This window comes from Carlito syrichta, unplaced genomic scaffold (genome assembly GCF_000164805.1).
Source record: "Carlito syrichta isolate Samal-C Ts95f unplaced genomic scaffold, Tarsius_syrichta-2.0.1 Scaffold306834, whole genome shotgun sequence".
Lineage (NCBI taxonomy): Eukaryota > Metazoa > Chordata > Mammalia > Primates > Tarsiidae > Carlito > Carlito syrichta.
The window spans coordinates 135,822-146,862 of NW_007250930.1; the positions used below are offsets into that span (position 1 = coordinate 135,822).

General features: G+C 35.8%; 1 protein-coding gene across 1 annotated transcript in view; it reads left to right on the plus strand.

Annotated features, from left to right (window-relative positions):
* FAM160B1 (family with sequence similarity 160 member B1) overlaps positions 1-11,041 on the plus strand; it is a 45,347-nt gene that overhangs the window by 12,979 nt on the left and 21,327 nt on the right. Inside the window, exons 5-9 of the mRNA XM_008063406.2 lie at positions 644-813; positions 3,266-3,370; positions 3,832-3,954; positions 8,786-9,079; positions 9,550-9,746. Of these exons, the coding sequence (XP_008061597.2) occupies positions 644-813; positions 3,266-3,370; positions 3,832-3,954; positions 8,786-9,079; positions 9,550-9,746 (889 nt within the window). The remainder of the gene's footprint in view (positions 1-643; positions 814-3,265; positions 3,371-3,831; positions 3,955-8,785; positions 9,080-9,549; positions 9,747-11,041) is intronic.

Genomic DNA, 11,041 nt, shown 5'->3' on the forward strand with positions numbered 1-11,041 from the left:
ATATATTTAATAAGAGTTCTCCTGAGAAGCAGGAAAGTCAGACTTTGGGAATAGCTATTAATGAGAGGAGGTGCCAGAAATTTCAATAGAGGGTTTTCCTTTTGGTTCTTCATGTTTTTATAGATAGAAATAGATTAGGGACATTAAGTGACTGACTTCCCAGTGTTACAAAGTAATGTAGTAGCAACCCAAACCAGAACCTGTCCTCTTCACATATCCTAGGTTATTCAGCTTAATATTCAAGGACAACCTGTTTCTATGTAAAGAGACTTAAAACTCAGATATTCTAAACTGGCTAAGAGGAAAAAAAATTAAATTACAAGTACATAGAAAATTTTGATGTATGTGTATTTTTTCTGAATATATTCCCATTTCCCACATAAATAGCTCTTATTTCTAAATTATTATGGTTAAATATTAGCTTATAGAATATGTTTCAGCATATTCAGCTTTTGGATAAGAATATGGCAAAATGCATCATTTAAATTCTAGCAAAGATAATCATACCATGTTTATAAAACTTGTTTAATGTGGAGTTCAGATTTTTTTCAGTTTGAATAGGAATAGGGATCTATAGAGTATTTTAGGTATAGATTACAGTTTTAAATGCTTGATTATTTTATAAGCATTTTTTGTTTTTTAGATGATAAAGCCCCAGTGACCGATACGAACATTCCATCCCATCTGGAACAGATGTTAGATATACTGGTTCAAGAAGAAAATGAACGGGAATCTGGAGAGACAGGGCCGTGTATGGAATATTTGCTCCATCACAAGATCTTGGAAACGTTATACACCTTAGGGAAAGCTGATGTAAGTTCAAATCATGTTCTTGGTCATGTAATACATGTATTAATGTCTTAGTGATAAATAAGCTGCCAAGTACTCAGTTTAATCACAGAGATGTATTGAACATGGCAAGATTCAAGTTAAGTTTGTGGAAAAAAGAAAATTGTGTGGCCTGTATGAAGAGGACATCTGTAGAGATAGCAAAGCTCCCAAATGCTCCAGACAACAATGGGTATTTGGGCAACTTAGAATTCCAGTGTAAACATTTATGACTATCAACTCAAGTACATGTGGTCAGAATTTAAAAGAAAAAAAAAAGGGAAAGAAACCAATGAAACTTGTGTCCAAAAATAGGAATTATTTTTCATAGTCTTAGAAGAAAATGTCGCTGATTATTCTGACATTAACTGCTGAGTGGAGCCAATTCAAACTTTTAGGTCTGGTGAATATTGAAAAATCTTTACAAAGCTCATATTATAATATAAATAATATTTTGTGCCACAGAACTTTCAGATTACTTATGAAGACAGGTTTTCACACCATGTGGTGTTGTGAGGGATGAGAAAGAGCCTTGGGTTCAGGCTAGGATGCTAGGCGCCCAGTCCCCACTTTGTCACTAACACACTGTGACCTTCAACTCTCTCTCTGGTAGACTTCCTCCTCTTTAAAATCCAGAAAGTGATTGCTAAGAGTTCTCCTGCAGCTCTGAAATTCTGTGATTCTGGTCTGTGAATTTCTATAATATATGTGAAAAATCAAACTAAAACACAAAACTAATAGACACATTTTAATACCAAATAGAGTTATGAATAGTAGTATTAAAGATAGTTTTCTTCTAACTAAGTTTTTAATACTCCAATTCACTTTTAAGTTAAATTCATTCACTTTATATTTGCTCTCTAATATCCTGTAATTCACTCTCCTCCTCCCTTCTTTTCCTGTCTTTTGAAGAGGGATTGTATAACACTAAGTTGATTAATTGATTTTTTGAGTACAAGTTAGTAATTGTACTTCTAGTAAATTTATTTGGTAAGGTGATTGTAAATATAATTTGTGATTTATATGAATAATGCAAATCTGAATATTTACTATCTTAAAAGGTATTATTAGGCATAAGATTATATGTTATACTATTTCCAAATAGCATGTCTATGATGAAGCTGGAAATATTTATTTTGTAACTGTAATTAAATGAAGCAGTATAAGCAACTTAATTATAGAACCTATAACCTTGTTAATTCCTATTCTTCTAATGAGTGCTCATCAGGCTTACTTTTTAGCAAATACTTAAAACAACTGGCATGACATAAAAACTTCTTTATTAAATAATCTTTGCCTGTAATAATCATAATGTAGATAATTTTGCAACTTCACTTGACACTTGAAGAATATAGGTTTGAACTGCATGGGTCCACTTAATACTCAGATTTTTTTCAACTAAATATAGATTGAAAATAGAGTATTCCTAGGATACAAAACCTGTGTATGCAGATAGCTGACTTTTTGCATATGCTAGTTCAGCAGGGCCAACTGCAGGAATTGACTGTGGATTTGGGTATATGTTGGATACCGGAACCAATCCCCCATGTATACCGAAGGATGACTGTTATTTATCTATCTATCTATCTAATCTGTTTATTTATTGAATCAGGGTCTCACCGAAGGATGACTGTTATTGATTGATTGATTGATTGAATCAGAGTCTTACTCTGTTACCCAGACTGGAGTGCAGTGGTATGCTCATAGCCACTGTAACCTTGACCTGCTGGGCTCAGGTGATCCTTCCACCTCAGCCTTCCAAATAGTTGAAACTACAGATGCACACCATCATGCCTGGCTAATTTTTTTGATTTATTATTGAGACTGGGTCTCACCATGTTGCCCAGGCTGGTCTTGAGCCTCTGGGCTCAGGCAATCCTCTCGCCTCCGCCTCCCAAAGTGCTGGGATTACAGGCATGAACTGCTGCGCCCAGCGATGACTAATTTAAAGGAGTATTGTTAGAATAATTCACAACAGTTTATATGATGTTTCCTTTTATATATATGTATGTGTTAGGAGGCTTTATTTAGTTTTATTTATATATATGCTGGAAAGTTATTGATTACCTATATTAGTAAGTAACAGGAGCCTACCATTGAGAGTTAATTATAGTTCATGTTACTCCAGCATTTAGGATACAAACAGGTTGACATTGCCTGAATCAAACTCTAACCTCAAGAACACACTATCATCATGCTCTTGGTAATTACATAAACCTGTGGTCTCATATGCTGTATTATGATCTCTGATGTATAATTTTATTTCTAGAATACCAGTTATTAATATCTGAAAATTTTGTTCTGACAAAGTCATTAGCTGACCAATTGCATTATCTTTTGAAGATGCATTCTCATACATTGTCTCTTCTTTTTTGTAAGCTTTTGAGTAAATGTGTATCTTCTGTTCTTGTTGGCTTTCCTTTTTTCCCATACCCAGTGTCCTCCAGGAATGAAACAGCAGGTTTTAATATTCTATACTAAACTTCTGGGAAGAATCCGGCAGCCTCTACTTCCACACATTAATGTGCACAGGCCAGTGCAGGTATTTTGTTCCCCTTACATATAATTACTTGGTTTGATTTCTTTTAGTATCAAAATAATTTTATATGATTTTTCTTAGAGTAAAAATAATAAAGGAAATTATTGTGAAATTAACATGCAAATTAGCAAATACTTGAGCTTTCCTTAAGACATTGCATTAAGTGCACTTCATGTCTGGTTCTTTTTAACATTTTATATATTAATTTTTCTTTAATTTTACCTCCTTGACTTTGGAAGTAGAGTTTATTATATGCCTTATTATTTTTTCAAAATAATTAACTTGAAAAATTTACTACTGGTAAATTTATTTTAATATGGGTGATTGTAAATATCGTTAGTGTTCTATCTGATTAATGCAGGGTATTTGCATTGTTTGAAAACTATAAATATCCTTAAGATAAATGAATGGTTACTTATATACAAGTAACTACGTTTAAAAAGTTTTAAAAAATATTTTGACAGAAATTAATTCGACTCTGTGGTGAAGTCCTTGCAACACCAACGGAAAATGAAGAGATTCAGTTTCTCTGTATTGTGTGTGCAAAGCTGAAACAGGATCCCTACTTGGTTAATTTTTTTCTGGAGGTATGGTACACTTCTTGTCAACCTTCAAAGTATACTTCTATTAAGATCATTATGCAAATTGAGGTATTACATTATGTGGGTTATCAGCTTGTTTTACTTCCCAGAATTATTTTTCATTTAAGGTCACTGTTTTATTCTCACTTGAAATCTCCTGGGAAGAAAGATTTTCAAAAAATGCGGTTGAGCCAGATATATGGGGCAGTAGGGGATAGAGAGATACAAAGCCAAGGCTTAGAAAGAATGCTGCTTGAAGGATGAATGAGATAGAGGAGAAACAGGAGTTTAAAAGTTATCATACTTTCAACCAAGCTTGCTTTAATGTGTAGCATGGATCATCTGGCCTGGGGTAAGGGTGGCTTGGGCAGACTTGGACAAGATGGAGAAAAGCACACATTAACCTCTGCAACCTCCTGTAGCAGTTGGGATTGCTTTAGCATTTTGTGCTCTTTCTTTGTGCTGAATCATAGCTTACTTAAGTCAATTGATATTTTGGATATTTTAAAGTAGAAAATAATTTTTGTGTACTTCCTGGTTTCATTCATTTTTATTCAGCAGTGAAGTGATTTAGGAATATTTTAGTATTTTAGAAAAGATAATTCTGTCGTTTTTTGTTTCTTAAAAAATACTTTTCTTTTTTTTCTTTTTTTTAGATTAAGGTATAAATTACATACAATATAATTCACTCTTTTTGGTCCATAGTTCTATGAGTTTGGCAGACATAGCTGTGTAACCTACACCACAATCAAGAGACTCACCAGCTCCATCACACTGCCCCATGTCCCTTTGTCCTCATCCTTTCTTCATTCCTACACTCTAGCAATCACTGATCTGTTTTCTGTCTAAATCGTTTTCTCTTTGACAAGAAGTTGTATAAATATAAACAACCTTTTAACTTAACTGAATGCATTTGAGATTCAGCCATGATTTTGTTCCATTATATTGTTCAGTATATCATTTTGTGGATCTGTCACAGTTGTTTATTCATTCACCAGTGAGAGACTTTTGGATTGTTTCTAGTGTTTTCTGTTTATGAGTAAAGCCATGATGAATATTCACACACAAATTTTTGTGTGAATTTAGATTTTCATTTCACTTGGATAAATACCTAGGGTAGTATTACTGGATTGTGTGGTACGTGTATATTCATTGTTACAAGAAACTGCCAAACTGTATTCTAAGTAGTTTTATCATTTTGCATCCCATCAACAGAGTGTGCGAGCTCCTGTTGTTCCATGTCCTTGTCAGCACTGGGTGTTGTCAGGTTTTTGTTTTGTTTAAATGTCAGCCATTCTACTATGGGTTTTTTTTCTATTCCACATTACTGACTAAGTAAATTAGGATTCTATTCTGCAATCTCACTGGAATTAGGTAAGCAGCTAAAATGCAAAGTTTCATGAATTTAAATTTCTAGGTAGTATTAAGGACTACAAGTGCCTATTTTTTATGATGTGCACTTTGGGTCATATTTTGCAAGTGTGCTTCATGGCTGGAATGGTCTTATAATTTTGGATTCCTAAAGATTTGTTAATGAGGGTGGTTCTTTTGGGTTTTAGTTTTAATGAGTGCAATTCTTTTAGTTTTTGATACATGAAATACCTCAGTTTGACTAACTGAGATTTTTCTTCTCAAAGTTTGTTTTTGCTAAAGTTTTCTTAGATACCTAGTGTTCTTTGGATGCATAGATTTTTTTTCCCTCCAAACTTAAGTCTGGAGGATTTCTTTCTCAAAATCTCTGAAGCTTGTTTTCCAAGTACATAGCCATAGATCAGAATCAGACAAAATATGTCAGTGGTGAGATGCACTTCAGAGAAAAACATTTACATTTAAACCTCACTACAAAGAGCACCTTTCAGAATTAGTGACATGTTTGTCTTATGCAGTGTTTTATAACACATATTTCTCCAAAGCTTGAGGTGGTAGGTGTTTCTATTTTCTGAGCTGATACAACTATTCACATGTTTTTTTTTTTTGATTTGGAGTCTCACTCTTCACCCAGACTGGAGTGCAGTGGCCGCTCCCGGCCACCGCAGCCTCGACCTGCTGTGCTCCGGCGATCCTTTCGCCTCAGCCTTCCAAGTAGCCGGAATTACAGGCATGCGCTACCATGCCCGGCTGATTTTTTTATTTATTGTAGAGATGAGGTCTCCCTGCCCAGGCGGGTCTCGAACCCGTGGCCTCAGGCAATCCACTCACCTCAGCCTCCCAAAGGCGCGGGATTACAGGTTGAGCCACCAAGCCCGGCTTATTCACAAGTTTTTAAGGGAGGTCCTAGAACTAGAATTATTTATGTGCATTTTATTTTCTCCTGCTAGTCAATAAGTCCTTGAGGACAAGGATTCTGTCTCATGAATCTTTGGGTTCCCACAGCTTCTCTAGTTTCTAGCACAGTGCATAGTAACTGCTTAATTAACAATTACTAAATGAATGGATCTTTAGAGAAATACAGTGTTGTTACTTGTAAGTATAGTTAACAACAAAACTACTTTGCAGTGTTCTAGCATGTATCCTCTGAAATAGAATCTCTCTGTTCATTAATATCCGCCAATATTTGCATCTACTATGGATTAAATATATGTGGTAGATGAATTATAGATAGTCTTTGCCCTAAAGGAGTTTGTAGTCTGGTGAAGACAGTAGATGACTGTTCAGATACTGTAAACTAACGTAGAATAAGGTGAGAATCAAGATACAAAGTGAATGCCTTAAGTGTTCTTAGGATTAAGAGAGCAATCTACTCTAGGTCATCAGGAAAGTCTTCCTGGGAGAGGACACCTTTGAAATGAGTCTTGACAGATATTTAGATAAGAATGGGTGAACATAAGGAATGAAGATATGAAAGTTTGTGTTCAGGAAACAGTATAACTAGAGATGGAAATGTGAAACAGACTATAAGTTGTCAAAGGCTTTGAATGACAGGATGAAGCGTCTGTTCTCGTAGACGTGGGGAGCCATTGATGATTTTGAGCAGGAATGCTATTACATGCTGGTATTGGTGCCTGAAGTTAAATAGGCAGCAGCATTTCATACAGCAGATTTCTTTTGGAGGAGAGAAGAAGTGAAAGAAACTAATTTGGAAGCTGATGGAGTAACACAGACGAGAAGTAACAAGGACTATAAGTTGGAAGCAGAGGGTTAGAATGAAGTGTATATATTCAGGAGACCAGAGGTAGGCTCTTGTGGGGTCTTGTAAATGCCCAGGTGCAGGAAGCAGGGAAAGGATGATTTGGATTCTTAATTCCTGAACCAATAAGACTCTGCTAGTGGAAAGACAGGAACCCCGAGAGAGTATTTTGAAGGAAAGATAATTTGGTTCTGGATGTTTTGAGTTGTCATGATATCCTGATGGAGATAATTAGCAGGCATTTGGTATTACAAATCTGTGATTTGGGAGGGAAGTCTGGGTTTAAGGGATTTGGGAGTTATGAGCATGTATATGTTGTAGGTACAAATGAGATCCCTAAAATAGAAAGGGAACAGTTTTATTAGAAACCAAAGTGCAAGAATTAATGCAGCAGCTTCTCATCAGCTAGGGAGCTTTTCTAAAATGCAGATTCCTTGGCTCTACCTTCAGAAATTCAGCAGTTCTGGATGGGACCCTGGTATCTGCATTTTTATCAAGCTCCACAGAAGACCAGGATGCCAAAAATCTTGACTCAGACTTTGAGAAACACTGTTTTAAGGAGTGATTGCCATCTAAGATTATTTTTTCCTCTCACAATTCTTATTTGAGACACCTCTCAAATACTCAATTTTACTAGTATTTTAGATGAAGTACAATGTTTTCCTTTAATAAAGACTATGCTGTGTAATTGATTCTGTTAGAAATTGGCAAATTGGAGTATTCATTGAGTTCCACAGTTTTTCCTTTTAATGTATCTTGCTTTCCATTTGAACATAAGTACAAAAATCAAATTACACACACAAGTTAAATTCATCATAAATTAGCTTCTTCACAGGGCCTATCAGCATTTCAATCATCATAGAAGCACATTAAAGGCTGAATGAATTCAAGATTCTACTTCCAAAATTATACTAATTATAAATAACTTGCACGATTGTTAAAAGTATAGTTTAGACCAATAGTCTTGAGAAATTGAGTTTTTTTCTTTTAATATATTTTTGTACTTATGTTCAAATGGAAAGCAAGATTTTTGTACTAATGTTCAAATGGAAAGCAAGATACTTTTGCCTTGAAACTGATAATTGCTTCAGCTAAGATTCACTTCATGCTTATGTGTTTATATGAGGAGTGGGAGAGCCTAGCATTTCAAGAATCTCTTCTTATCCCAAAGACACTAATAAAAATGTCCTCAGAGTAGTTTCTTGTGTTCTTAATAGAAGTATAAGGAAAAAACTTTTTAAAAGTTCTTAAATATTTAAGAGAATTTGGGAACTTTTGTGGAAACTTTAAGTCTAATTCTGGTAACTTTTGAACTTTAATATATTTTTATTTATAAGTTTGCATTTTCCCCCATGATCTTCCCAGTGATGAGGGAAAAAAAAACTACCATTGAAACCTCCTGAAACTTTTTTCTTGCTAATATTAGTTGTTTTTAGTAGTGGTCACATGGTTGTCACTAATATTGTTCATTGCTTATGGTCAGTGTAAAACATTTTGTAGACAGTATGAAGAGTATCATAAACATTTATGCAATTGTAAAATCATTCTAAAACACAGTTTGTTAAAAGTCTGAGTATTTTCATTTGACAACATTTATTGCTACTTTGGTTAGGCATATGGAATGTTAGTTATAGAAAAATCTATTAAAGTATGATTTATAGGTTTCAGGGTTCTTGATGTGAATCTTACAAAACTTGTTTTCTTTTTTAGAATAAGTTGAAATCATTGGCTTCCAAAGGAGTACCAAATGTAATTTCAGAAGACACATTAAAAGGTCAAGATTCCTTGTCAACCGATACAGGACAGTCCCTTCTGCCAGAAGAACTATCTGGTGCTACTGGAATGGAGCAAACAGAATTAGAAGATGAGCCTTCTCATCAGATAGATGATCTCTCCACAAGCTTGGATAACCTCAGTGTCACTTCACTGCAAGAGGCCTCAGTTGTTCGTCCAAACCAGGATTACAATTTAGTGAATTCCTTGTTGAATCTTACTAGAAGTCCTGTGAGTTGTTGTTTTTATTTTCCCTAACATGATCTCAATAATATGCATTTAAAGTAGGAAAAAAATCTATTTTTTTTTTTGAGTCAGAGTCTCACTCTGTCGCCCAGACTGGAGCGCAGTGGCCGCTCCTGGCCACTGCAGCCTTGAGCCCCTGGGCTCCGGCGATCCTTCTGCCTCAGCCTTCCAAGTAGCTGGAACTCCAGGCACGCGCTACCTCACCCGGCTAATTTTTTGATTTATTGTAGAGATGAGATCTCACCAAGTTGCCCAGGCGGGTCTCGAACCCACGGGCTCGGGCAATCCATTCACCTCAGCCTCCCAAGGCGCAGGATTACAGGCTGAGCCACCAAGCCCGGCTAAATCTTTTTTTTTTTTAGTGTAAAACATTAAATCCTTTTTTTGTTGAATTATTTCAAACAACCTGATGTGTATATCATTCAAGAATTTAAGAGTTATTTTTTCCCCCTTAGGATGGCCGAATAGCTGTGAAAGCATGTGAGGGCTTGATGTTGTTAGTCAGTTTGCCAGAGCCTGCGGCTGCAAAGTCCCTTACACAGAGCACTTGCTTGTGTGAACTACTGACAGACAGACTTGCCTCCTTGTACAAGGCCCTACCTCAGTCAGTGGATCCATTAGATATTGAAACTGTGGAAGCAATTAACTGGGGGTAAGCACCATTATTTGTATTTTCCTGTAAAGGTGACTTCTTACACCTACATTTAAAAAATTTGTTCTGTTTTGCAATGATAGAAATCTTTCATTTTGAAATTTGTAACAGTACTAGTGATCATTAAATGAGAATATGTTCTTAAGGCTTGTATTAAATTAATCAGTGGATTGGTATGGGAACAATCCAGCTGTTAAATAGTTAAGCTATTTAACAAGATACTTTTATTTTGTCCATTATACTATTAAGTTTTGTGTTTTTATTTTTTTGAGTTGGAGTCTCACTCTGGTTGCCCAGGCTGGAGTGCAGTGACACGCTCACGGCTACTGCAGCCTCGACCTGCTGGGCTTCGTCGATCCTTCCACCTCAGCCTTCCAAGTAGCCAGAACTATAGACCCAAGCCATCAAATCTGGCTAGTTTGTGTGTGTGTGTGTGTGTGTGTGTGTGTGTGTGTGTGTGTGTGTGTGTGTGATCGTACTTAGTTTGGACTCTAAGGAGCCTGTGTAATGTATTTCAGAAGACTTGCACACCCCCACATCATTCCGGATTAATAACCATACAAACAAGGAATAATGTACTCCACTCCAGGGAAGCCTCAGTGATAACATCAATCTGACCTTTGCTTAACACTTACTGCTTACTTCTCACATATTCTCCACAACAAATTTCCTATCCCAGAGGCAGTTCATTGGAGAATCTCTATCACATGCTCATTCATCCATAGAAGGAGAAATTCAGTGATTACAGGATCATAGATAAGGTGAAAAATGATAACATCCCACTATGAAATGAAGCGGTGATGTAAAGGGGCCTGGCCACTCCAGTTATCATTTACTCCATTGCAATTAAAAAGGCTTTTTGTCATTTCTTCGCTGGTCAATAAGGCCAACTATCTAAAACCCTTGCCTAGAATTCAGACACATACCAGAGCAGGGCCCTTCAGGCCAACTCTGATGATCACTTTTGACAAATGTTCTGCTTGAGCATAATGTAGTTACTCCAATGTTTTAGAAATGACTACACTTACAGTATTACAATCTTTACATAGTGAAAACCAAAACACATCCTTGTCCCCCCCTCTACACCCAACCACACACCCTCTCTCTGCACAGTCTGGTTTCCTTTTTTTTTTTTAAACAGATAATAATTTATTGTATAAAATTAAGGCCTTCATATTTCATAATTCACTATAGGTAAAGAAATGCTATATAATGTATGTCCTTCATGAAAATTTCGCTTTCACTCCCCTCTACCTCCGACTATTACAATGACCTGACCGAATGTTATCAAAACA